The sequence below is a fragment of the Meles meles genome, chromosome 13 (assembly GCF_922984935.1).
Source record: "Meles meles chromosome 13, mMelMel3.1 paternal haplotype, whole genome shotgun sequence".
Lineage (NCBI taxonomy): Eukaryota > Metazoa > Chordata > Mammalia > Carnivora > Mustelidae > Meles > Meles meles.
Genome location: NC_060078.1, coordinates 48,628,971 through 48,652,385, shown reverse-complemented (window position 1 = coordinate 48,652,385; position 23,415 = coordinate 48,628,971). Strand labels below are relative to the sequence as shown.

At 50.2% G+C, this 23,415-nt stretch overlaps 3 protein-coding genes across 7 annotated transcripts in view; 2 read left to right on the top strand and 1 right to left on the bottom strand.

The window, feature by feature from the left end:
- Positions 1-15,230, top strand: part of RASSF4 (Ras association domain family member 4) — a 31,821-nt gene extending 16,591 nt beyond the window's left edge. For 4 of the 5 annotated variants that reach the window (XM_046027249.1, XM_046027248.1, XM_046027246.1 and 1 more), the window contains 8 exons: positions 4,146-4,288; positions 5,639-5,730; positions 6,640-6,797; positions 10,357-10,458; positions 10,742-10,793; positions 11,336-11,457; positions 12,307-12,404; positions 13,735-15,230. In XM_046027249.1, coding sequence (XP_045883205.1) covers positions 4,146-4,288; positions 5,639-5,730; positions 6,640-6,797; positions 10,357-10,458; positions 10,742-10,793; positions 11,336-11,457; positions 12,307-12,404; positions 13,735-13,795 — 828 coding nt within the window. In that variant the 3' untranslated portion in view covers positions 13,796-15,230. The remainder of the gene's footprint in view (positions 1-4,145; positions 4,289-5,638; positions 5,731-6,639; positions 6,798-10,356; positions 10,459-10,741; positions 10,794-11,335; positions 11,458-12,306; positions 12,405-13,734) is intronic. The other variant, XM_046027250.1, reaches the window with a different exon arrangement.
- DEPP1 (DEPP1 autophagy regulator) lies at positions 208-1,732 on the bottom strand. Its single transcript, XM_046027251.1, has 2 exons — positions 1,467-1,732; positions 208-887 (listed from the first exon to the last, which is right to left on the bottom strand). The coding sequence occupies exon 2, from the start codon at positions 859-861 to the stop codon at positions 235-237; it is 627 nt and encodes a 208-aa protein (XP_045883207.1). The 5' UTR covers positions 862-887; positions 1,467-1,732; the 3' UTR covers positions 208-234.
- A 3,594-nt stretch (positions 15,231-18,824) lies between the features above and the next one.
- ZNF22 (zinc finger protein 22) lies at positions 18,825-23,201 on the top strand. Its single transcript, XM_046026233.1, has 2 exons — positions 18,825-18,978; positions 21,187-23,201. Exon 2 carries the CDS (start codon positions 21,272-21,274, stop codon positions 21,947-21,949), a length of 678 nt encoding a protein of 225 aa, XP_045882189.1. The 5' UTR covers positions 18,825-18,978; positions 21,187-21,271; the 3' UTR covers positions 21,950-23,201.
- Positions 23,202-23,415: the final 214 nt, after the last annotated feature.

Genomic DNA, 23,415 nt, shown 5'->3' with positions numbered 1-23,415 from the left:
TCAGCCAGCAAGGAACAGTGCGACCAGGACCAGTAACACCACATGAGTCCAGATGGGGCTCTTCTCAGTCTTCAGAGGAGGGGATTTCTCTATAAAATGCCCAGGCAGGCAGCCCCTGCAGAAAGGTGTTTCCCTCTTGGGGACCTCCCAGGGACGGTGCCCACCTCAGGGGACGGGGGCAGGGAGGTGACAAAGACCAGCGTGCTCTGTACAGAAGTCTTTATTGGGGAGGGGTTAGAGTTCATGGATCACTGGGAGGTGCAAATAGAGAGTTCTGAGGGTGCTGCTGGGGCGGGGGGCAGGGGGGGAGGTCGCATCCGTACAGAGTTGCCTGGAAGCCCAGGAGCCCTGGTGCCAGTCCCTTGAGGGTCTTGCCAGAGAGTGTCCCTGCACCCTGGCATCCCAGGGTCTCCCTCTGGGGGTCCCTCGTGCCTTGCCACAGTCCATCTGTCTGTGTGGACCCCAGGAGTCAGCAGAGGAGCCAGTCCTCCTTGGCTGGTCCCTCCTACTTGACCTCTTTTCCTGGGACTCCCCGAAGAGCCAGTCCAGGGGGTCAGCGGGGCCGTCCCCAGGCAGTGCCGGCTGCTGACCACTGAAGCGGGTAGTAATGTCCTGTAGGGACTCAGTAGGAGGGCTCTTCTTGAAGGCCCGGGCTGGCCGGGGGGTTCTACCAGGTTGGGCCCTGGCTGTGGCCACATCCAGCACTGAAGTGGGCTGAGCCAGCTGACAGATAGACTTCACGTAGTCATCCAGGCTGGGGGAGGCCGGGGGGTCCTGCCCGGACGCCCCAGGCAGCATCTCCTCCAGCGTCTCCTGGATCGTGGGCAGGTGGGCCACGGGAAGCAGGAGCCGGGACCTCATGGCGGTCGGCGATGCGGAGCAGCAACCTGTTGATCGACAGAGGACTGGGGGTGAGGGGTCTGCCTTCTGTCACCCCTGCTAGTCCCCTCTCTCAGCAGAGGCTGCCCGGGTGATTCATAGGCCGAGAGTGGAGTGATGTCTGCATACCCAAACCTGGGCTCCTGGACTCTTCCTTCCCGTTAACACTGAAAGCTCAGGAATCCATCTTTACTGTTATTGAACCCGTACAAATCAGAACCCAGCCTAACAGACTGGAGTCAGAGGGAACCTGGGTAAAACCAGCCTCTGCCACTTCCTCACCTGGGTGGGGACCGTTGGCAAAGTCACCTCGCCAAGCATCCCCTGACCCATCCATAAAACAGGGTTATAAATCCCCGCCGGAAAGGGTGTTGTAAGAAACGCATGGGATGACAGCTCCCGGGAAATCCCTCTGCTGATGCGAAGCCCTCTGCGGCTATTATCATTGCCTCAACTGCACGCCCTGGTCTCTATCCTGCAGTTAGGCCCTGGTCTCTGTCCCTTAGTCAGGCCCTGTTCACCCCGCCCTCAAAGAGAAATAAAACCTTCTTGTCGTGTCTCTAACCAGAGGGAAGCTGCTCTCTTACCTGTAGCCGAGGGAACCTGGGGCTCACAGGGCTGCTGGATAAGCAAGGACAGTCCTTTGGAAAACCCAGGAAGCTCGGGTGGAGGGCTGGGGGCCCAGCCGTTGGAGCCCTGTGTCCAGCGTGGAAAGTCCAGGAGATGGGTGGTGGGGACGACAGGCCACTGTCCGGTGTGCAAGCGTCCCCGAGCTATCTGGTGAACTTGGAGGCCTGGCGGTTGCTTTTATACTTCCTCACCAGCCACCAGTTACTGTCACGAGGGCCAAAAATAGCAGCACACAGGAAGGCTCTCAGAGGGAAAACAGCTTGGCGGGCGGGGTTTGGCCCAGCTGTCAGCCTGGAGCGGTGGGAGGCTCCGTGGATGTTTACTCCACGGGGCTGGGGAGGGGTGGCACCGCTCCAGTAACCTCAGGCCCAGGGAGAGGTAGGGGGCTCCAGTGAGGAGGGGACCCAGAATCTGAGGGCCCAGAATGACTTCTGGACTTACGAAAATGGGAGACTGTGGGACCCACATTCAAGTCCTGCTTCTGCCTGTATCGCGAGGGCTGCCCAGGAGCCTGGAGCTCCTTCTGCCCTCCTCCAGTTTCCCTGATTTGAACAGAGACAGCTGCAGCCTGATGGGGCCTCCCCTCCATCCCGATTGGGCCAGGCTGAAGGGCAGTGGAACAGTGGTCGGGGGCAGCTTGGGGACACACACTCTCTCTGTGCAGGGACACGGGGCCTGAGTCACATCAGGCCAGCAGACCCCAACATAGCTGATCCCTGACCTTGAAGACAGCAGCTCTGCTTCCGCCCCTGGCTCCCAGCTCCGGAGCAACTCCTCCTGCCTCCTTCATTGCAAAGTCTCCAGAGCCTTCCTGTGGCATGTTTGAAGGCCCAGCCCAGCGTATCCAGCCCCACTGCTGCTGGCCCAGTGGTGCTCTCTTCTCCTGCCCCCTGGAGCTCTAAATGATCTCCTAACTCTCAGACCCAGGACCATGACTGCTTGATCTCCTTCACACATGGGGTCCGACATAGGACCAGTAGGCAGTGGGGCTCTGTGAATGAACTTGCTGAGCTGTGTTGGGGGAGGGGGTGTGTTGATGCCTGACAGAGGCATCTGAGGCCAAGACAGAAAACAAAGAACAGAAACCCACTTTGGGGTTGCTTACTGCCCCCTTTAACTCCAGCAAATCAACCCAGTCTTTTCTTCGTAGGGAGTGTTAGTTACCTGTCTGTGACTGTGTTAATGTCAGTGGTTATCAAAAAGTCCTCTGCTTTTATTATTGTTGTTTTCTATTTTAGCAAACAGTGCAAGGTCATTCCAGAAAGCAATGAGTACTTTTGATAACCTTGAACAGAGTGGAACTATTTTCTCTGTGGATAACGGGGTGTTTTAAGCGGTTACTAACTTACCATGAAATTGACCCTGCAGGATACCTCTGTAAGCCCTTCTGGGGAAAAGAAGACATTTCCACAAGGTCTCTTATTCTCACAAGGCTTTCAGTGCCTATATGGAGAAAGAAAGAGAATTTGTGAGTCTAAAATGGTGTTCAAGATAGCAGTGGGATTATAACGACCAGTGCTCAAAAAAAAAAAAAAAGAAAAAGAAAAGAAAAAGATAACGATGTTTAACGTTCATCGGGAAATGGCTAGTATCAAAGCAGCTCGGGAGCAGGTAGCTGGGGGGATCACAGCTCTGGGGGAAGCGGGGCTGAGAAGATATTAGGCAGATGCCCTGAAGGCAGCCTGGCCAGGCAGACACATGGGGCAGTTCGGCTGGGCGCAGAGAGCCTAGAGGTGGTCAGTCATGGATAGGAGCCTGAAAGAAGTCAGAAACAGAATCAAGGACCTGAGGTTTGGGAGGGGAAACTGGCTGAGGATGCCTCTGGAGGGTTCTGTCAGTCAGGACCTCGGGGCTCGGCGGGAGGGCAATAGCTGTACCATCCGCAGACCCTGGGAAATCAAGACTCGCTGAGGACAGAGAACGGGAGCTCTTGTAGCTGTTCTGAGTGTTCATGCCGGTAGTGGAGCATGGAGGCTGGCAATGGGCAGGTGGTGAGAAAAGCAAGACTGGCCATCAGGAAAGAAGGCAGCTCAGAAATCGGGGTGGGCCCAGCCCACTCGAGTGGTTTCTGGGGCAGTTGGGAGCAGCGTGGGCAGAAGCGCGAGACTGAGACACAGCCCCGAGGAGCAGCCACCCTGCTCTGGTGGGCATGGAATCCAGGGCCCGCAGCACATTCGCGATAGAACTTGGTGACCATAGGGCCCCTTCCCCAGGTGCACTGGGGGAGGGGGATGGGAAGGCACCCTTAAACGGCACAGGGTCAATGTGGCCATGCTTCTCTGGAACGTGTTTCCTCACCCGTGTGGACGTGCTTGCTGGATAGCAGCTGGGTTCCTGTGGGACGCCTGACTCAGCTGCTCCGCCCCAGGCCATGCCCCTGACCAGACGTGAACAGAGTGGTGGAAGGGCACGCCTCAGGCTTCCTCTGGTCAGCCCATAGCCTCACGCCCTGGAGCACCTAGAGGCTTGTGTGCCTTCCCCCAGGGGAAGATGGGATCCCAAGGAGGAGAGCTGTGTTTGCGGCAAGAGGGTTCAGGGGAGACCATGGGCCTTCAGGGGGCTCAGGGAGGGTGAGCAGTGACCTCTGTGGAGGGCTGCTCCGGGGAAAGAGGCTAAACTGTGTGGGTTTCCCATAGGAAGAAGGTGCTCTGATCATCGAGGGGCTTCTCAACATTGCCTGGGGCCTGAGGCGGCCTATCCGGCTCCAGATACAGGACGACAGGGAGCGCGTGCACCTCTCCTCAGCCTCCTGGACATCCGGACAGCCTGGCTGCCCCCTGTGAGTGTTCAGATGGTGGAGGCAGGGCCGGGTGTCGTCCTTGACACCGGTTCAACCCAAGTATACTGTTTAGGCTGTCTGCGGGGTGGTGTCCTCTATCTCAGGGCAAAGACCTGCTCCCGAATGGGGTACATGAGAGCACAAGCCAGCCTTATCCTTGTCACCCTGTGATTGCCTGAGCCCGCGGCCTCACCTGCCAATAGTGGTTTTTCTAGATGATGACCAAACCATCTCGCTCTTGGAGAATTTTCCAGACTCCCCTTGCCTCCAGCTGTGTTTCCTCATACATTCACAGGAGCTGCCTTATCTGCAAGGAGAGGAGCTATGCGTGGGCAGGGGCTTCCAACATCCTGGGCAAAACAAACACTTCTTAGCATCTCCTGTTCTACCTTAAAAATTCACACAAATTTAACCTCATATGGCTCTACTTTCATTTCAGTATCAGAATTTGTTTTTATAAATTTATTAGAGCTTAATATCAGGTTTATTTTAACATCAGAAATATGTTTCAGTCATGATGAAACCGTTTCCTACCTTACAACTTAATGAACATCTGCCCCTTCTCTCCCCCTCCCCCCCCAATAAAGGGCAGTTAGTTGCTGAGTTTTGCTTGCTTTTGCATGTAATGAATCCTTCCAAGAGGCAAAAATTCAAAACCATTTCCCTTTCAGAAATTCAAGCAGAGTTGCTATCCTGAGGGCACTTAGCACCTTGACACCCCATACAGACTTAGAGTATAATGTCTGGATGGGCTTCGTAGAAAGGCGACAAGTGTGACTCGTGAGTCCCACCCCCCAGGGTAAAAGCAGCCATGGGAACCGACAGGAGGACCCTCAGAGGCCTCTGGGCCTGGGTTCTGCTCTTTGCCTGCCCCTCCCCGGCTCCCTTATGCTGTGAGGAAGTAGCTGTGAGGCATCCCCTTCTCCAGCCAGGCACCAGCTTCCCTGGCTTGGACTCTGCCTAGCCCAGAGGCCCGAGGTTGGCCCCTCAAGACTCTCCTTTGGGCCTGAGGGAAGCCCGGAGAGCCCACTCACCACTTGGCCGCAGACACCATCTCCCTCAGCCTGGTGCCCAGGAGTCCATGGGCACACAGCTAGTCCCTGTGTCTGTGCAGCGGGGACAAGACCTCTCAGGGCTGCAGGACACACTCCCTCTCCTTCCAGCAGATACCGTGGCAAGTCTTTGCTTTTCTTTTACTATTTTACATTAACTTGGTGTGAAGTAGAGCCTTACCTCGGCCAGCCCTGCTTCTGCCTGTGTCCCGTCCACAGAGGCAGGCGGCCTCTTCTTTGGGACCTGAGCTGCTCTTCTCTCTCAGCAGCTCTCTGAGCACCTTGACTGTCTTTTCAGAAAGGAGCCACTTCTTCAGGATGGCAGGGTCCCTGCCCAGGAGCCGAGTGCTCAGACTGCACACGGGGCTGAGAGTTCCCGAGACAGCTCAGGTAAGCGGGGCCTCAGGCTACCTGGGAACACCTCTTGCTCACTAGGGTAGCAGAGGAGGGGCTTGGCTCATGACCACCATCTCTGAAGGACAGCTTTGTGTTGGGGCACCTGGCTGGCGCAGTGGGTTAAAGTGTCCAACACTTGATGTTGGCTTGGGTCGTGATCTCAGGGCTGTGAGCCTGAGCTCCGAGGTGGGCTCCTGTCTGGGCGTGGAGACAGCTAGGGGTTCTTTGTCTCTCCCTCTCCCTCTGCCCCTTCTCCCTTCACTCCCCCTACTCTTAAAAAAAAAAAAAAAAAGAAAGAAAGAAAAAAAAGGAAGACCAGCTGCCAGAAGGAGCACAGAGAGGCCTTATTTATCTTGCTAAATCCTTGCTAACACCTCCTCACTTGCTAAATAACCACCTCAGTCCAAGGCCTTTCCTCAGCTCCTCACTTACAGAAAAGGAAAGAGGCTGGCAGAGGTGACTTTGGCATGATTTGCCTGAGTCCCCTGCTGTTTGGAGAGGAGGGAACAGCAGCAGCAGGCAGGGCCTCTGGGACACATCTCCCTCACACTCTGGAATCCAGACTGCTCATCGGACCTCTTTGTGTCCTCCCCTCCCACTCAGTGGGGGCTCAGAGGTCGGTGTGGGGCTGCCCAAGACCTGCCCTGGGCACCCAGAGATGGAGGCCCAGGCCATGGCGACACAGGTGATGCTATCTGGGGGTCCCCTTTCCTGTCTGCAAGGTGGGCATCCCCCAAGCTCTGTCACGGAAACAGCAGTGACGTTACCCTCCCCTGCGACATGGCGTCACCACAGAGCTCCAGGGAACCAAGTCCCACCTCCCGCGGGACCGCTACAGCTCAGCAGTTCTCAGGCCCCTGTGCTCCTCCCCGGACTGACCTTCTCACCCGTTCTTCACTACAGAGCCCCTGGAGGAGGACGAGGAGACCCCCCAGTTGATGCGGACCAAGAGTGACGCAGCCTGCGTGATTCACAGGAGGCCCCGGGCGCGTGCGCCTGGCGAGGCCCAGAGGATCCGGCGACATCGCTTCTCCATCAACGGGCACTTTTACAACCACAAGGTGATGTTCCTGCCCAACCTCCCCCCTGGGCCCTGAAGCTGAGGCCACAGGGAGGGGGCCCCAAGCACTGCTGGGCCTTCCGATGGCCAGGCCCCACCAGAGACTTGTCAGAGGTTCCCCCCTCGCCGTGGCCCTGTGTGCTGGTGTGGTCACAGCTGCGTCGTCACCAATAAATGGGCTCGGGAGGAGAAATAGCTTTCCCAAAATGACATCAAAATAACAGTCAAAAGAAAGAGAGAGAGAGAACAAAGGAAGGAAGGAAGGAAGAACGAACCAACACATTCCAGCTGGTCACCCCAAAGCCTGTTTTGGGGGCTTTTGTTTTTTGTTTTTACTTTTGTTTTTGTTTTTGCTTTTACCATATACTCACTGTCAATCCATTTCCCCAAGTTGTGTGGATTTTTGGAAAGTAATGCCATATTTATGTCTAACTAGACAGTTTTCTCTGAGATTTCCACCCAAGCTCGATTGATAGTTTCACGGGAACGTGATGTGCTGCTGGCTTTCTCCCTGGGTCAAGAAGCTCTGGATTGAGGTGTGCCCAGGGGCACGTGTTTCTGGGCGCCAGAGAACCCACACTGCTCCTGGTTCCCAGCACTTAGCCTTTTGTCCAAGCATGTATTGTACTGACCTGAGGAAAAGATCTCCTTCCCCAGATGACATCAGTCCCTAAACAAACCCAACTGTAAAAGGAGAAGTTGATTGTTTCTATAAATGGCATGAGTGGCGGTTGGGTGAGGCTCTGGAGGGAGCGTCCTGTAACTGGGCCACAGTTTCCTGCAGCGCTGGGAAATGGAAGCAGAGGTTTCCAGTTGAAGCAGCTGCCTGTCTTGATAGGTGATGACTCATGGGAGGGGGAGGGTGCTGGCAAAGGCAGCTCCCAGGGTCAGACCTGAGGAACAGTTACACAGGTTAGGTCTGCCAGGAGCCATTCAAGTGCTCTGGGGGGACCCTGGACTTTGGGGTGAAGGATCCAACAAGGAGGCAGAAGGGACTCTGCCTTACTAAGAGGACCACCCCCACCCCACTCTGGTCTGGGTTTGCAATGTGTGTTCATGGGTGACACTACATTATCTTTGCTAAGTGCAGGGAATCCCAGGACTATTTGAGAGTAGTTTCCCGAAAGGGTGCAGGGTTGAAATGAAGCAGAGATTAAGAATGATTTAGATTAGCCAAAGGACCCACAATCTGACCTAGATATTCCTTAAATCTTGTTCCAAATGGGTTTAGTCTGTAAAGTGTTCAGTAAGTATACTAGCTCTATATAGGCTGTTTTGAAGAATTATTAAAAACTTTTAAAAGAATATTTGCATGAAGTTAGCCTCTTCATAGTTCTAGGATCCTAAAAAAGAAAGCTTTTGATCCACGACTCAAGGTAACAAATAGTGGGGTTTATCTCCAGCACATTCCTCCCCCCCAAAGGAATCATTCCTCTCTAAGCACATTCAACCTTTTGTAGTCATTGCAAATGCCCCGAGACATGGCAATGTCTGAGGACTCTGTAGCCTTTGAAATGAACAGAAATGAACAATGAGGGCTTTTGTCACAGCCTTTCATGTCTGTGGGAGCCATGATGGCAAGAAGGGCTCCTCAGCCAGCTCCACACTCAACACACTAGCCTGGACTCCAGTCTGGGTGGCTTTTTCTCCCCATTACAGATTTACCTACAGAAGATGGGTTCATTCTTCCAGGCAAACTAGTATCTTAGGTGTGTTGGACAGTTGGGTCCCATCTCTGGCCTGGGTAAGAGGCTCCTTCTCTCTCTTCCTTGTAATCTATTCGGAATCAGTGTCCTAGGAAATCAGGTAACAGTGTGTACTTGAATCACAGGCAAGAAGTAAAAAATAATTACCTATAATTAACTTCCTGAGGTTGTTATTCTGGATTTTATTTCTTAGAATTGCACACTGTTACCTCACTCAATCATTTTCCAAAAGTATTCTGATTCACAGTAGTGTTGGCATGATTTCCAGACTCAGTAAAACTTGGTACCTGTCCCATTGCTTTGTCCTGGGCTGTTAGATTCAAATATGTTCTATCAGAGAGAAACCATTATGGTTAGAGATGGCAAAGCAGCCATGGGACCTTTGTTTCTAGTTGGAGCTGGTCAGTATCATCTTGAGAAAAGGCTCCAGGCAGAAGAAACACTAATAATGTCTTGTTGACAAGACCTTTCTTCTTGAAATAGCCTGACTCCTCTATTCCATATTTCTTGGGGACTGAAAGCCTCGTCTGGCTTTCTGTGTAACACAGAGTCACCCTGCACGTCAGCTATGGAGGAAGCAGGTCTGGGTTTGAGTCTGACTCTGGTTCTTGCGGACACTGAACAAGTCATTCTTATTCCTGAGCCCTAGTTGCATCCCAGGGAAAACAGAGCTAGGACCATAGAGGAGGAATGTATAAATTTGAATTTAGTTTTGGAAAGTGAGGAAGAGCTCACCTCAGGGAAGTGAGATTCACAGGGAGGCCCCAGTGCCTCAGGGGTAAAGCATGGGGTTTCCAATGGCTCTGCCCTTTCTAGATGGATGACCATGACTAAGTGACTTGACCTCTCCAAGGCTCTGTGTCCTTTCTTAAAAGGAGTAATGACAGGTACTTCAAAAAACTGTTGTAAGGATTAAATCAAAGGTTTTAGGTGAAATGCTTGGCAGGTCTGTAACTTGGCTCGTGCTCTGTGACGACTTATTAAGCTTCAGACGGTGCCCTGGTTGCCTGTATATATGGTGTCTCACGTGGAAAGGCAAGGTACCTGCAGGACTATAATGGGTCCCCCAAACCATGAAGAGCTTGTGTGGCTGGACCACAGGGCACGAGGGAGAGAATCATCATATCATGTGTGCGAACAGTGAGAGGAGGAAGCAAGGGTATTGTTTAGGCTATGGGAAGCCTTCAGATACTTCTAACTAGAACTATGCCAGAAGACAGTGCTTCTCAAATCACACTGTACAGAGAGTATCACCTGGGGGTTTCCTCAAAATGCAGATTCTGGTTCAGGAATCTGGGGCTGGGAGCCAAGACTGTGCTAATGCAGCTGGTCCAGAACACACTTGGAGTTCTTGGAGTTTAAAAGATTGTTCCTTGGGGCAGCAGCATGGAGAATGGGTGGAAAGTGCTGAGATTGAGAGGGGAGAGGTGGAATGCTGATGCAGTGTGAACTGAGAACCTCTACTGCTGGAAGAATGCGGAGGAGTGGATAGATTCCAGAACTTTTGGTCTTAGAATCAACAGACACTCGGCAATATGAGCCAAAGAAAGAGTGAGAAGGAGACTGGAAAGTACTTCCATGGGACTGGATGCTAGGGTCAAAGAGCAGGCCCTCATAGCTTTGGAGGCATCCCTCTTACAGGCCTCTGTAAGACAGGAGTTGCTGCAGCTTCCCCAAGTGCTCCAGATGTGGGCACAGCTGTGTGTGAATCTGTACTGGACAGGCACAGGTGCTTCCAGAGCCCAGGTTCACCTGCGGCCTCAGACCATTTGGCTGACAGTGTGCCCAGACCCTGTGTGATGTCAGCTCCGTGTCCCTCTGGCCCTGCCCTAAATGGCCCACATCCCTCTGCAGACCTCAGTGTTTACTCCTGCCTATGGGTCAGTGACCAACGTGAGGGTCAACAGCACCATGACAACCGTGCATGTGCTCACCCTGCTGCTGAACAAGTTCCGAGTAAGTCTGGCCGTGAGCAAGCGGCCTTGCCCTGGGAGGCTGGTGGTTTGCTCTCTTGTTGGGGGAGCTAGCAAAGGCTGGGGAAGCTGCCTGTGGTTCCTGGGTAGAAGGTCTAGCAACGTCTCCTCTGCTGACACTGCATCTCTGGGATCTTAAGCAGAGAGAGAGGGGAGGATCCTCGGGGACTTGTGCATGTGGTGCTGGGGGTCTGGTTCCTGCCAGGGATTCCTTCCTGTCTTGTCTCATAAAGCCCTGGTCTGACTTCCTGTTCTTGCCTACACAGGTGGAAAATGGCCCCAGTGAGTTTGCGCTCTACATTGTTCATGAGTCTGGGGGTAAGTGTCTGCCTGTGCTTTCAGATCATAAACACCAAAGTCTCTGTCCATGTGGCAAGCTCACTGACCACACTCCTTCTCTCACGGCCACTGTGAATGCTCTGCCAGCCCCAAACCCAAGCACACTCTCTGCCCCTTACAGAATCCTGCCAAAAACACAAGGGAGGCCACTGTCTTTGATCTCACTCAGTTGAGAGAGGTTGGGGTACACATCAGGGGCTGTGAGCTGGAAATGAAACCCCTCACCCCCTGCAAATGGTTGCAGGACCCACATGTCCCTCTGTGCAGGGTTCTGCTCCATTGTAACTGAGCAGCCTGGCCTCCCTGTATCCACGCTCCCCTCTCTCCTACTCCCTGGGCTCCTGTTCTGACTGTGTTTGCTGAATGCCACAATCACACATCATTCAGGACAACCTTCTCTTCAAGGTCTGGAAAAAGTTCCCGGCCCCTTGGACCTCCATTTTTCTACCACATTCCCACCCCAGAACAAAGAGGGGCAATCCTAATGCCCCATGAATTTTGTAAATGACCTTCTTTTTCAGAGAGAACAAAATTAAAAGACTGTGAGTATCCACTGATTTCCAGAATCCTGCATGGGCCATGTGAGAAGATCGCCAGGATATTCCTGATGGAAGCTGACCTGGGCGAGGAAGTTCCCCACGATGTGAGTCGGGGCTGAGGTTCAGGGAGACCTGCTCCTGAGGGAGGGGCCGCATGACAGCATGGGGGACTCCCAAGGGCTCTGAAGATGCGCTTGGCCAGAACCCTCTGCAGTGACGTCTCACCCAGCTGTCCCAAAGGTCCCCGAGCCCAGCACAGTGATGGCTCCAGCCCTCCCTCCTCCTGTCAGTGACCACCAACTCCATCTGCTGGCTTAGGGGAAAAAGGAAGTTGAGTCCTCAAAAACCATTGCCTGAGCTTCCCCCCTCAGGCAGGCAGAAACTTTTCCTTCGTTAGAGTGTGTTTAGTTGTCATTACACTAAAGACTCTCACAGGGGCTCCTTATTCGGGGCCTACAGATACCGGGGCCTGTGGAAGGTGCCTAAGGCCCATTGCAGCCTGCGTCCTGGTCTAGGAAAGAGCATGCTGCAGAGCTCTCTTGCACAGAAAAGGCCTATAGGGTTTGGGCCAAGGTGAAGGTCAGTGACCCTGTATCCCTTGGACCACTCACAGACTAGCGCAGCTTTGTTCCATGGTTAGAAACGGGGGCGTTCCCAGTGCTCTGCTCCCCCGCCCTGGAGAGCCCCCAGTGTGGTTCTACTCTCTGTTGAATACTTTTCCTAATATCCAGCTTCATTTTTCCTCCCAGGGATAATAGGCTGTGCAATGAACATGGGCCTCTCTGTTCTCCGTCCTAGTACAGACTGAGTGCCGGGGGTGAGTGGGGAGACGGGTAGCCCCTTCCTAGGCTAGAAGACAGAGCTAAATCGGCAGCTGTGGAGACCCTGAGGAAAAGAAAACACATTTTTGGCTTCTAATTTAAAGCACATTAAAATGTTCTTGGATTTTCTAGGTCGCTCAGTACATTAAATTTGAAATGCCGGTGCTGGACAGTTTTGTTGAAAAATTAAAAGAAGAGGAGGAAAGAGAAATAATCAAACTGACCATGAAGTAAGCAGCACATAAAGAGCCAGTCGTGGGTCAAGTGTGCAGGGCAAAGCCCCCAGGCTGGGGCTGGGCGAGCTCTCCCCTCCAGGGCATGGCGCTGGCCCAAAGTAGGGAGGCCTGCCCACCCTGGCTGCCCAGCACCGCCCGCTGGCTCCCTTCTCTGTAGTGAGGGCAAGCTGGGGTGGTAGCCTGTGGAAAGGGCAGAAGGCAGACCAAACCACCCCTTTGGCTTCAGCACCTCGCCAGCTCGGGAGGGGCGCTGCTGTTGAAACAGCTTGGGAGAGTCAGGCAGGAGCAGGGGTGGGCGCCGGACCAGGGTCGTGAGCTCTACAGGTGACATAGCCCTGGAGGAGTGACCGAGGAGAGGGCCTGCTCGGGGCATATTCCACCAGGTCTGGGCCTTTCCTGCTAGTGGGAATTTTGAGCCTGCCAAAGAACGGTGACTGCTGGAACCTTCTGTACCAGCTGGTGTTTTCAGGTGCAGGGGACCTGTTCAATGGAAAGGTGAGCAGGTGTCACCTGCGGTCTCCTGGGGAAGCTACATCAGGGCCTGGCTGCGTGAGGCTAGCCAAGTTGCACCTGCCAATAATTGGTCTGTTCCTCTGTAGAGTGAAAGATGGGGTGGGGGTGGGGGAACATGTGGGCCACTCAGCCAGGGCCAGGTTCTGGGTCCTCCTTAGGAAGGGAAGGAGGCAGTCTGCTCATGGTGAGAGGACCTGCAGTTGGGGGACTGGTTTGGATTCCGGTGTCTGGCTGAATGAGTTTTGGAATGCCACAGCCTTTCCCCCAACCCTCACCCCAGCCTTCCATCTGTGTAGTGAGGCCCCTTTCAGGAGGTCAACAGAGACACCTGGTCAGAGAGGACAGTCCACCATGCAGTCTTCTGTAAGTCTGGGAGCTAGAAGGGGACGTGGGGGGTCACCTGGCTAGTGCAGTCAGAGCACAGAGATGAAACCGAGGCCTGAGGTGCAGAAGGTTGCAGCACAGTTCACTGACGAGACTGGGCCTGAATGCAGGCTTCCTGATCCCCACTCTGCCACCCTGTCCCCTCGAGCACACTCTGTCTTATAGTAGAGAATCCCTGGAATAGAAACAGCACATTCTGCGTTTGAAGCTTGCCAGCATCTGCAGCCCTGTGTGCGGGCTCCTCTAAGCCGCTGGTTTGGCAAGACGTGAGCCTGGCTCTTCTTCCCTAGCCTCAGCGGAGGAGAGATGGTGGCCGCTGAGCAGCCTCAGGTCTACTGGCCGAGCTATCCGTGCGCTCCCTTGCTCTGTCCCCATCTCCTTGTGTCCTCCTGTGTCGGTGAGGCCTCTTGGCTGTGTCTCCCTCCAGGTTCCAAGCCCTGCGTCTGACGATGCTGCAGCGCCTGGAGCAGCTGGTGGAGGCCAAGTAGCCAGCTAGCAGCGGCCTCTTCTGAAGCCCCCCACAGCCAGTGCACCTGCATGCGGGTGGCCAGGCCCTGACTGAGGAATTTCAGCCCCTGCGCTTCTACGTGTCTGTCTGCCTCAGTGCCATGTGTACCATGTCCCTGGCTCTTGGCTCCAAGCTGAGCACTCACGGGGCCCAGAGCCAGGACCTGAGGAGCCACGACTTTGCTCGGTGCGGTCTATGTCTGAGGCTTGCCCAGGCAGTACGCAGCCCTGAAGCTGGGGCACTGGCCACATGATGTGGCTGGATGGCATGGCCAGTCCTATTCCTGCCACCCCTCTCTTGCTCAGGAGAGTAGTATGTGATCGAGCCCATGGGGTGTGTGCTCTATTTGCTTTCCCAGGGCCTAGACCCAGAGTTTCTGCCTGGCCACAAGCCCCTGACCTCTTCATCCACATGAACCATGAGATCCCTGTCTGTCTTCACCTCATGCTGCTGCTCAAGGCTCTGCTGGGAAAAGCAGGGGCTGCCAGCAGATAGGGAATGTGCCTTGCTTCTGGTCTTCGCTTCCCTGTAGCAATCCTGGCCTCCAAGACTTCGATGCCACCCTCTGAGCATTACACAGCCTAGCACGCTGGCAGCAGAGCTCAGACCCTGGACAAGTCCATGAGCATCCCATCCTCTCTCCGAAGCACTGGCTTTTAACTTCTTCTTGGGACCAGAAGAATTCTTATAAGGAGCTTGCTGCAGGAAACAAGGTGCTTTGATCCCATAAAGGAGGTGGCCCCCATGGCACTGGAAGGAGGTCAGCCCTTGTGCAGCAGAGTCCAGGTCTCAGGCAGTGGCTCAGGAAGGCAATGCTTAGTCCCCATCACCACTGTCCCGTGGATGCCTGCGTGCCTCCTGCCCTTTCTGGACTTATTCCTTCACTCTCTACACTTCCCATCAAAGGGGCACAATGAGGAGAAATGTCTATTTGAGGAGAAAGGGCTTTGAATTCCCTGAGGGCAGAACAATTTGGATTTGTCAGCTGATGGAGAATTTCTGGAATGAACTGGAAGGCCTTTGCAAAACTATGCAACAGTTTACATTGGTCATGTGAAGTGTTTGTCCAAAACAGAGCAAGTTAAAGACCGTATTCTTTTCCCACTGGGGCCTGTGGATAGTGGATTTAAAGGAAAGAACTATAAAGTCTTCCAAATAAAAGAGACAGTCTAGCTCTGCTCCATGCACTGGCTCCTTCTTGCCACCCAGAAAGAGCAGAGTCTGGGAACAGCCACGCTGTGTGGACTCACAGTTCCAGGTGAGCTTCATGCCAGGACTTCCCCGGCCTAGCTCCATCATCATGGAGACACCCAGAAGTGCCCTAGGGAGACGACCTGCCGTATCTGTCATCTCTGCTCTCCCTTCCTTTCCTAGTTTCCTAGGTGCTCAATAAAGGTGCACTGTACTGAACTGAAGGAATTCGGACCAAGCCTTCTTTCTGTGTATGTGTCTATCCTGACTCCCAGATCTAACCTCTGAAACTTTGATCCTACAATATGTGTGGCCAAATTTGGCAAAAGAGCCAAAGCTGAGCCACATCCTGGTGCTCTGGACCCCAATGTGACTCATTCATTTCAGTGCATAGCCTGAGGACTAGTGTGGGCCTGAGGACAAAGGCACCCAAAAGGCACAGAGGAAGAATCACTTGTGGGGGTCTGTGGGCGGCCTGGAGGGTGAACAATCGAATCGCCCTGATTCACAGAATCTCAGCATCAGGAGGACCATAGGAATCTTCCAGGCAGGGGCTCCGATGGGACAGCAGTAGTACCTCAGGGAGGGTAGAAAACAAATCAAACAGCCTTCTCCAGGCTGTTTTACTCCTCAATCCATAGTTACAAGCTCAGGTCTAGTTCAACTGCCAATCCACTGTTCAGGAGTAATTGTGCCAGGCTTGTGCTCAGTTCAGGAGGGACAAAGACGGAGCCACGGTTCATCTCACTAGGAGGTGTTTGGTGTTATCCTCAACTGGAGAAGCAGGCTAGATATCCAGGAGGGTCAGGGGACCAACAGATGATAGAGCTGGTGTAGGTCCCTGGAAGGAGGCCTAGAGGCTGAGCCCAGGTTGGGGTAGGTGGCTTTCCAACCTGAGAAACACCTGCTGGTTTAGGAGCAAGACAGGGCCCTGCACATGGGAAGCCATCAGAGGCCCTCCAAAAGCACTTGCTGGTTTTGTTTTATAGTTTTTCTCATTTTAGGATTTTTTTTTTTTTGGCAATTGTTACAATATTATTTAAGGCCTGCCTAGATAGATACCACTTTTGAACTAGACATTATCAAAACATAGCTAAGAAAAATCACTAGTAAGTTGCACAGGAAAGGGAAAAATGCACATTTCTACAGTCATCCAAGGGGTTAGTTAGCCAATCTTTTCACCAACAGTGTGTTTGTTTTTCAGAGGCAATTTGAAAAGCTGCTAACTCAGCTCACTGTGCGGCCACCGCTTCAGACTTTCTCTGCTAGCTCTGTGGCTTCCTGCTGGTTTGTGTGGGAACTCTCTTCTTCTCTCCATAGAGCTTACGGTATTTCTCATGTGCTCCCTCACTAACTAGTATCTCAGACAACAAAAGTATCCAAAAACAAAGTACAGATTCGTATGAGTGAATGTCCTCTCCTAGAACAGGACTGTCTTCCCAGGTCAGGTCTCAGGAACCGGAGAATAATAATAAGCACAGGATGAAATCAACAGGATTGCAAAAGAAGGACTGGACTCAGGGAAAACAGGGTGGTTTGCCCAGAACAAATCATCAGAAGGAACCAAAAAAAAAAACCACAAAACAGCTTGTTTTTCTCATGTGATAACCATATGCCACCTGCAGGAATGTTTACCAGAAAATGGATTAAAGGCCTTCCCACTGTCACAATAAAGCCATGTGTTCACCCAAGATACATCTGGTCCTTTAGTCCCAGGGAAACAAAGCACAAGGCTTATCAACCTTCTGACCAGGTGATTTGCCAAGGAGCCAGCAAAGCACAATGTGTGCCACCGTGGGCCAGGAGGCAGGCACTCTGCAGCTGTGGAGAAGGAGCGGGATATCCTTCCCAGGTGCCCGGGTGGGCAGCAGCCCCCCCTGCCTCAGTCCCTCAACTATGATCAAGCAGGAAGTGCAGTCAGAGCCAAACTGTTCTAAGTATAAAAACAGCACGTGTACACATGCTGTACTTTGGCCCCACAAGCTGAGATTGCCTGGAAGAAAGCCAGCTGTTGACCTGCCCCTGGACTCACAGCATGCAGGGTGGGGCTCTGCTCCCTCCTGGCCATGCTTTTAATAGAGATGTTTTCTGCAAACCCAGGAATGGGAATCCCCAGAGTTTCCTTTCCCAGGGAAACCAAAAGAAACAGAAAGCAAAGTCTCGGGCTTGGTGGACAGAGCCATTGTCGGGGTCCCTTTGTGGGAGATGGACCAGGGCTGTTACTGCACTTGTGACCGGCCTGTCTTGTGGTCTTTGCAAAAGCAGCAGTGCTCCCTGCTAAAAAGGGGCTTTTCCACGTCATGTGTGTACACCCTTCTGCTTAGAACGAGCTCTTCAAATACAACTAGGCTCAAGGGCACACTGGTCCCTGTGGGGTGGTTTCTCAGAGAAGCCTCAGCTTGGTGGAGGTTAGCAGTGAAGGTGCTGAAAGCAGTTCAATTCAGGATATATTTGAAGACAGAGACACCAGAATTCAGGGTTGGATTGGGTTTGGATTTGTGATGAAAAAAGACACAAAGACAGATTTTTGGCCTGAGCAACTAGAAAGAAGGAGTTGCCATCAATTGCTGGGATGAAGACTGTTGAAGGAACAGGTTGGGTGAATGTCAGCAATTCCTCTGTGGTGCAGGATAGGTTCAGGATGTCTGGCACACATGCAAATGGCAGCTGAGTAAACAATTGGATATATACAGGTCTGGAGTTTAATACTGTTTGCATCCCAGGGTCAGACTAGAGTTATCAAGTCAGGAGTCTTTAGGTAAACAGATGGTATTGAAAGCCATCAGACTGGAGCAGCTCTACAGGGGAATGAGGGCAAAGAGAAAGGAGGAGAGGTTAGATGACCTAGCCCCTGCCAGGCTGATGGAGGAGGAGGAGCTTTTAAGAGAGGAGAACCAGGAGAGATCATGCTTAAAGAGAAATGAGGGTTATACTGAAAATCAGGAGACTCTGGTGCCAAAAAGAGCCCTCCCAACCCTTGCTCTTCCATTTAACACACTGTGGGAACTTGAGCAAACTTCTCTAAGACTTGGTTTCCTTATCTATAGAGTATGATCATTCCCATCTTCCAGAGGCTTTCTGGTGATAATTAAGGAGTTAAGCACAAAATGGAGTCATTTGCCCCCACCCCTCCCGCCTCTGCCCATAGGAAACCAAGACTTAGTTACAGTTTCAACCTATCCCAGGAATGTGGTCTTGTAATATTTGAAAGTTCCTTAGGGGCACTATTGAGTTCACCCTTATGACAAAAACTGCCTTTCCTTCCCTCCCCACCAAAATATAACAATTTTTTTTTCTTTCGCTAATAACTCTTTGTTCTACCCTCCTTCCTATAAAAACTTTTCATTTTGTACAACTCCTTGGAACATCTTTACTTCCTAGATGGGATGCTACCCATTCACGAATTGCTTAGGAAAGCCAACTGAGATCTTAAAATTTACCTGAAACTAATATAACACTGTAAGTTAACTATACTGGAATTTAAAAAAAATCTTGACATTTACTTGGTTAAAAAACAACAACAACAAACCACCTTTTAAAAGCACGGGGGACAGTATCAGTAACAATTTCGGATCTCCAGAGTACCACTTTACAATTAGTAAATGCTCAATACTTATGGGCAGAATGAGGTCTAGGGATTGGTCAGGCCGGTGCCGCCTTTCAAAAGCCCCCACTGACCGGGCTGCACTCAGCCGACCCCGGAGGCCACGGCGCGCACACAAAGGGACCCAGCCACAGGTCTCGCGCTCCTCGGGCCCTCCGGAGGACTTCAGCATGGCGGGAAAAGAAAACTAACTGGAGGAAGCAAAGGGTTCTTCTTTCCGGTGGGCCCAGCACCATAGAGGGTCGCCCCCGCCACGTTCCTAGAGCGGCCGCGCGGCGCAGACTGACGGCAAGGCCCGCACTTCCGGCGGCGCGAGGGGCGCCCAGCTAGCAAGCGAGCCAGGGTGGCGGCGGGCGGCCCGCTGAGCGGTGAGTGGGCTGGGGGTGCGCGGCCCCGTGCTCGGAGGCGGCTCAGGCGTCGCTTAGCAGCCGCCGGGCGGCGCAGACCCGGGTCCGCTAGGAAGGCTCGGCGCCGGGCGGGGGTGAGGGCGGAGGGAGCTGGGCGGGCCTGGCCTGCGAGGAGCGGCCGGCGGAGGCCTGGGGAGGGCGGAGGCCTGCATGGGAGCGCCTGTGGTTCGGGCCGCAGTCCCCACGACGGCTATCGCCGGCGCTTTTCAGGACTAAATCCTTGGATCGGATGCTGGGGTAGTACAGGGCTGTTAGGAGCGAGCCGCAGATACGGACTCCTTTACATCTCTGACACCGCGACGGTGTCGCAGTTTTGTTGTCCTCCCGGTTTTATGTAGGAGAAAAAGCAGGTCCATTCCGGGTATGCGCGTTCGCACGACTGCAGCTCCATCGCTCAGGTTTACCGTAATATCCGCACCTGCGGAGGAATTATGCTGAGCACCGGTCTGGGCGCTGGACATCAGTTCGACCACTAAGAGGACAGGCTCTAGAATCAGGCTGCTAGGGGTTGGGGACCTGGCCAAAGTCGGCCTGCCTTTTCTTAGCTGTAAAGTGGAAAGCATCGCATAAAGCTGCTGTGAGAGTTAAAGGTTATAGAACAGTGTCTGGCGTACCTACCTCTCAATATGATTTCTTCACTGTAGTGTTCTAGGTGGATTGCATAGTCTCAGAGTTTCCTATCAGATCTGACTTCTACAGCATGAAAAAATAAATTTTTTTCAGTGCGTACTTCCCATTATAGCTGTGTTTTGAACATCAACGCTATGTACCTAACAAATGTCTCCTTGAAACAGATATTCTGTAAATAGGTAAATATTCTGTAATAGATACTCTGAAAATATTGATCAAAGTTAATGAGTGGAGCTCCTTCGGTGATTGGTATTATATTCAGTTTGCTCTTTCTGATACTTAACTGTAATTACAACAGAGATAATTATTAAATATCCAAATAAAGTCCTCAGTACTACCATGCCTGGAGTCTGAATTACATAAAAAGATGAAGGAAAGGCAAGAACAATGATGTCATTTGTATTTTCAGTTATTTGCTTTATAAGCTTTTATGCAAAGACTCAGGGTAATTATTCCCATTTTAAAGTCTATTTCCTGACACAAGATATGAAAAATAGTTTCAGTCATTTCATTACTTTCTCAACCTAGCTTATCCCACATTGTCACCTGTTTAGAGTTTATGACTTATTTGTTTATGGCCATTATTTTAAATAACCTTATAAATAAATAAATGAAATTATTTTATTTGAATTTTGCAGCATTTGAGTATTTTAAAACTTCTGTTTTTGCATGTCAGCTTATTTTCTTGTGTTCTACTCACCACCCTTTGTTTCTACTCAGTTTCATTCTATTTTCCAGTAAAAATTCTTCTGAATTTTTTTCTTCTCCAGAAACAATTTACTTATTTCACATTTTCAAAGAATTGTCCTCTTTCTTGGGTCATTAGAATCTAAAGGGGAAAAAAATACAATAAGGCATCTTTTCATTTACGTTTTTCTCATCCAGTATTACCAAACTGACTCATGGAAAGTTGTCATTCCTTATAGGGTAGTTCCTACTTTCAAAACAATGCTACAAAGTTAGAGCCAAGTCATATCCATGCTATGACAGTAGAATGGTGAAACAAGAAAGGATAAACAAAATTAATTAATAAAGTAGTATAATTTGTCATCTCTTTCTAATTTGGATGACTTAAATAGTCACCAGTAAGTAAGTAGAATTTTAACATGGAAGTAAATATTAAAATTTAATGATAGTCTAATCCCCAAATTTTGATTGTCTTTCAGAGTTATTTCTTCTTAGGATATTATGGTGTCTCCACCTTTTAATCCTTCAGTTATGTACTCATTTGATAATGCCTAATAAAAATTTATATTTCCCATTTATCACTTCTATCCTGTCCTGACAGACAAAAACTCCATAGGTAAATTTGGTCAAAATTTGGGGATATTTATTAAATTGAAACCCTGGGAATTATTAGAATTATTTTGCAAGTATTCCCCCCCCCAGAATTGTTCTTGTTTTCATATGTATCAGATACATTTTTAGTTTACACAGGGATGCAGTTACCGTGGGTTGAAGATTGAATAATTGGGTTCAAGTTGAATAATAACAATAGAGAGTGATCTACTTTGGCTTTTATTTTTTTCTTTTACACAGAAAATTGAGCTCCGTAGCTCTAGGAAGTGAAACTTCAGTTCAGAAGAAGAGAGCAGACTCTTAAGAATATATTTGGCTCATCACCATGCGGTTAGGAAAACCAAAGGGAAGTATTTCTCGGAGCTCGAGCCAAGGAAAAGCCTATGAAAACTCACGCAAAACAGGCCGGCAACGGCAAAGATGGGGAATGACCGTTCGATTTGACTCAAGCTTGAGTAGACTGAGAAGAAGCCTGGATGAGAAACCTTATAAATGTACTGAATGTGAAAAGAGTTTCAGTCAGAGCTCAACTCTTTTTCAACACCAAAAGATTCACACTGGAAAGAAATCCCATAAATGTGCCGATTGTGGGAAAAGTTTCTTTCAGAGCTCTAACCTCATTCAGCATCGGCGGATCCATACCGGGGAAAAACCCTATAAATGTGATGAGTGTGGAGAAAGGTTTAAACAGAGCTCAAATCTCATTCAGCACCAGAGAATTCATACTGGAGAAAAACCCTATCAGTGTGATGAGTGTGGCCGATGTTTCAGCCAGAGTTCCCACCTTATTCAGCATCAGAGAACCCACACAGGGGAGAAGCCCTACCAGTGCAGTGAATGTGGCAAATGCTTCAGCCAGAGCTCTCATCTTAGGCAGCACATGAAGGTGCACAAAGAAGAGAAACCTCGTAAAACCCGGGGCAAAAATATTAGATCAAAAACTCACTTGGTGTCATCCTGGAAAGCTGGTACAGGTAGGAAGTCAGTGGCTGGTCTCCGCTAAGGAAAGGGGGCTGCTTCAGCCTTTAAAAATAAATAAATAAAAGCTCTCTCTTTTAGAACTGGAGATATTTTGTAATAGAGCTCTTAAATACTATATCCTTTCCTAGCATGGAGACATTGTAATGACATTGGGCTGAAAGAAACTATGAGTCCAACTGTTCTCATCTTTTTTTTTTTTTTTTTTTTTTTACTGTAACTTGGAATACAAAAAACTGAAACTATGTTTTAAGAGAATATAAGATCCTTGACCTCATATGATATTGCTTCCTGCATCATTTTGACAAAAACAACCATGTTTTGATGACACATGTAAAAGTATAGGTATTCTGATGACTCCTCAGCTTTAGGACTTTCTGTGGAAGGAGTAGTTAAAAGGGAGAAGTTAATGCCATTAGGTTGGAAGTTCTGCAACTGATGAGGAGATTTTATGTTTGTAAAGTTTTGTAGTATATTAACCATTGGTTTGTAAGTATGACTCAAGACTCAACATATTAACATGTATTCATGTTCACAGATCTTTAATCAACAAAGCCCATCCCTCGTTGGCTTTTTTTGTTTTGTTTCCCCTTCTGCTAATGGACACTTATTAATTAAAGAATTGAATTTCCCTCTTTTCCACTAAATTCTTAGAGATATTCTAGAAGCCAAAGTGAGAACTGAATTAGACTGCAAGTCTACTCTTAGAAGCATGGTTGTTTGAAGTGGTGTTAGACTGTCTCTTGTTTTCCAGAAGTTGGGGTGGAGTTGTGTTGATCCATCCCCATGCCTTTGTCTTTTGACATTCTCTTATGCTCTGACAAAATGAGCTAGCCTTTTAGATCTACATGAATAAATAATTAAACCATACACCAACACACCTCAGCTTGTTAATTAGAAATCTACAATTTACACGCTTCCCTGCTTTCCCCCTTTGAGAGTTTTAGGTAACACTGGTTATCTTAAACAAATGTTTAAACCAGTAGCGAAAGTCATTTAATTCAAATGTTGGTGCATTTGTAGTTCCATGTGTAGATTTTGAAATGTAAGCTAACTTTCTCTGAGTTCATATGAATTACTTATGGAGTCTAGCATACATGTTTCTTCACTTTCATCAGAACAGTGCCAAGTGTCAGACTTTCTTATCAGCCTTCAGCTCAGGTTTTAATTTCTATTGAATGCTAACATTCTTCTGATTTTTTTTTTTGTATCTTTTATAATCATACCAGTTCCTGCTGTATTAATGACAGTTATCCATAAAAATAAAACAAAATGGATTATTTTGCATACTACTATCTTCTGTTTATTCTGTTCCTGGGAAATGGTTTTAATGATATAGACAACCCCTAAAATCACAGCTTTTGGAAGAATCACTTGATATGCCTATTTTTTATTTCCTCAAGCTTGAACTTTGCCTCCCTTCTGGCCTTGCATTTGAGTGCAAGTCACAGAAGATAGTCTCGCTGACAACAGTTCCATCCAAAAGAATAT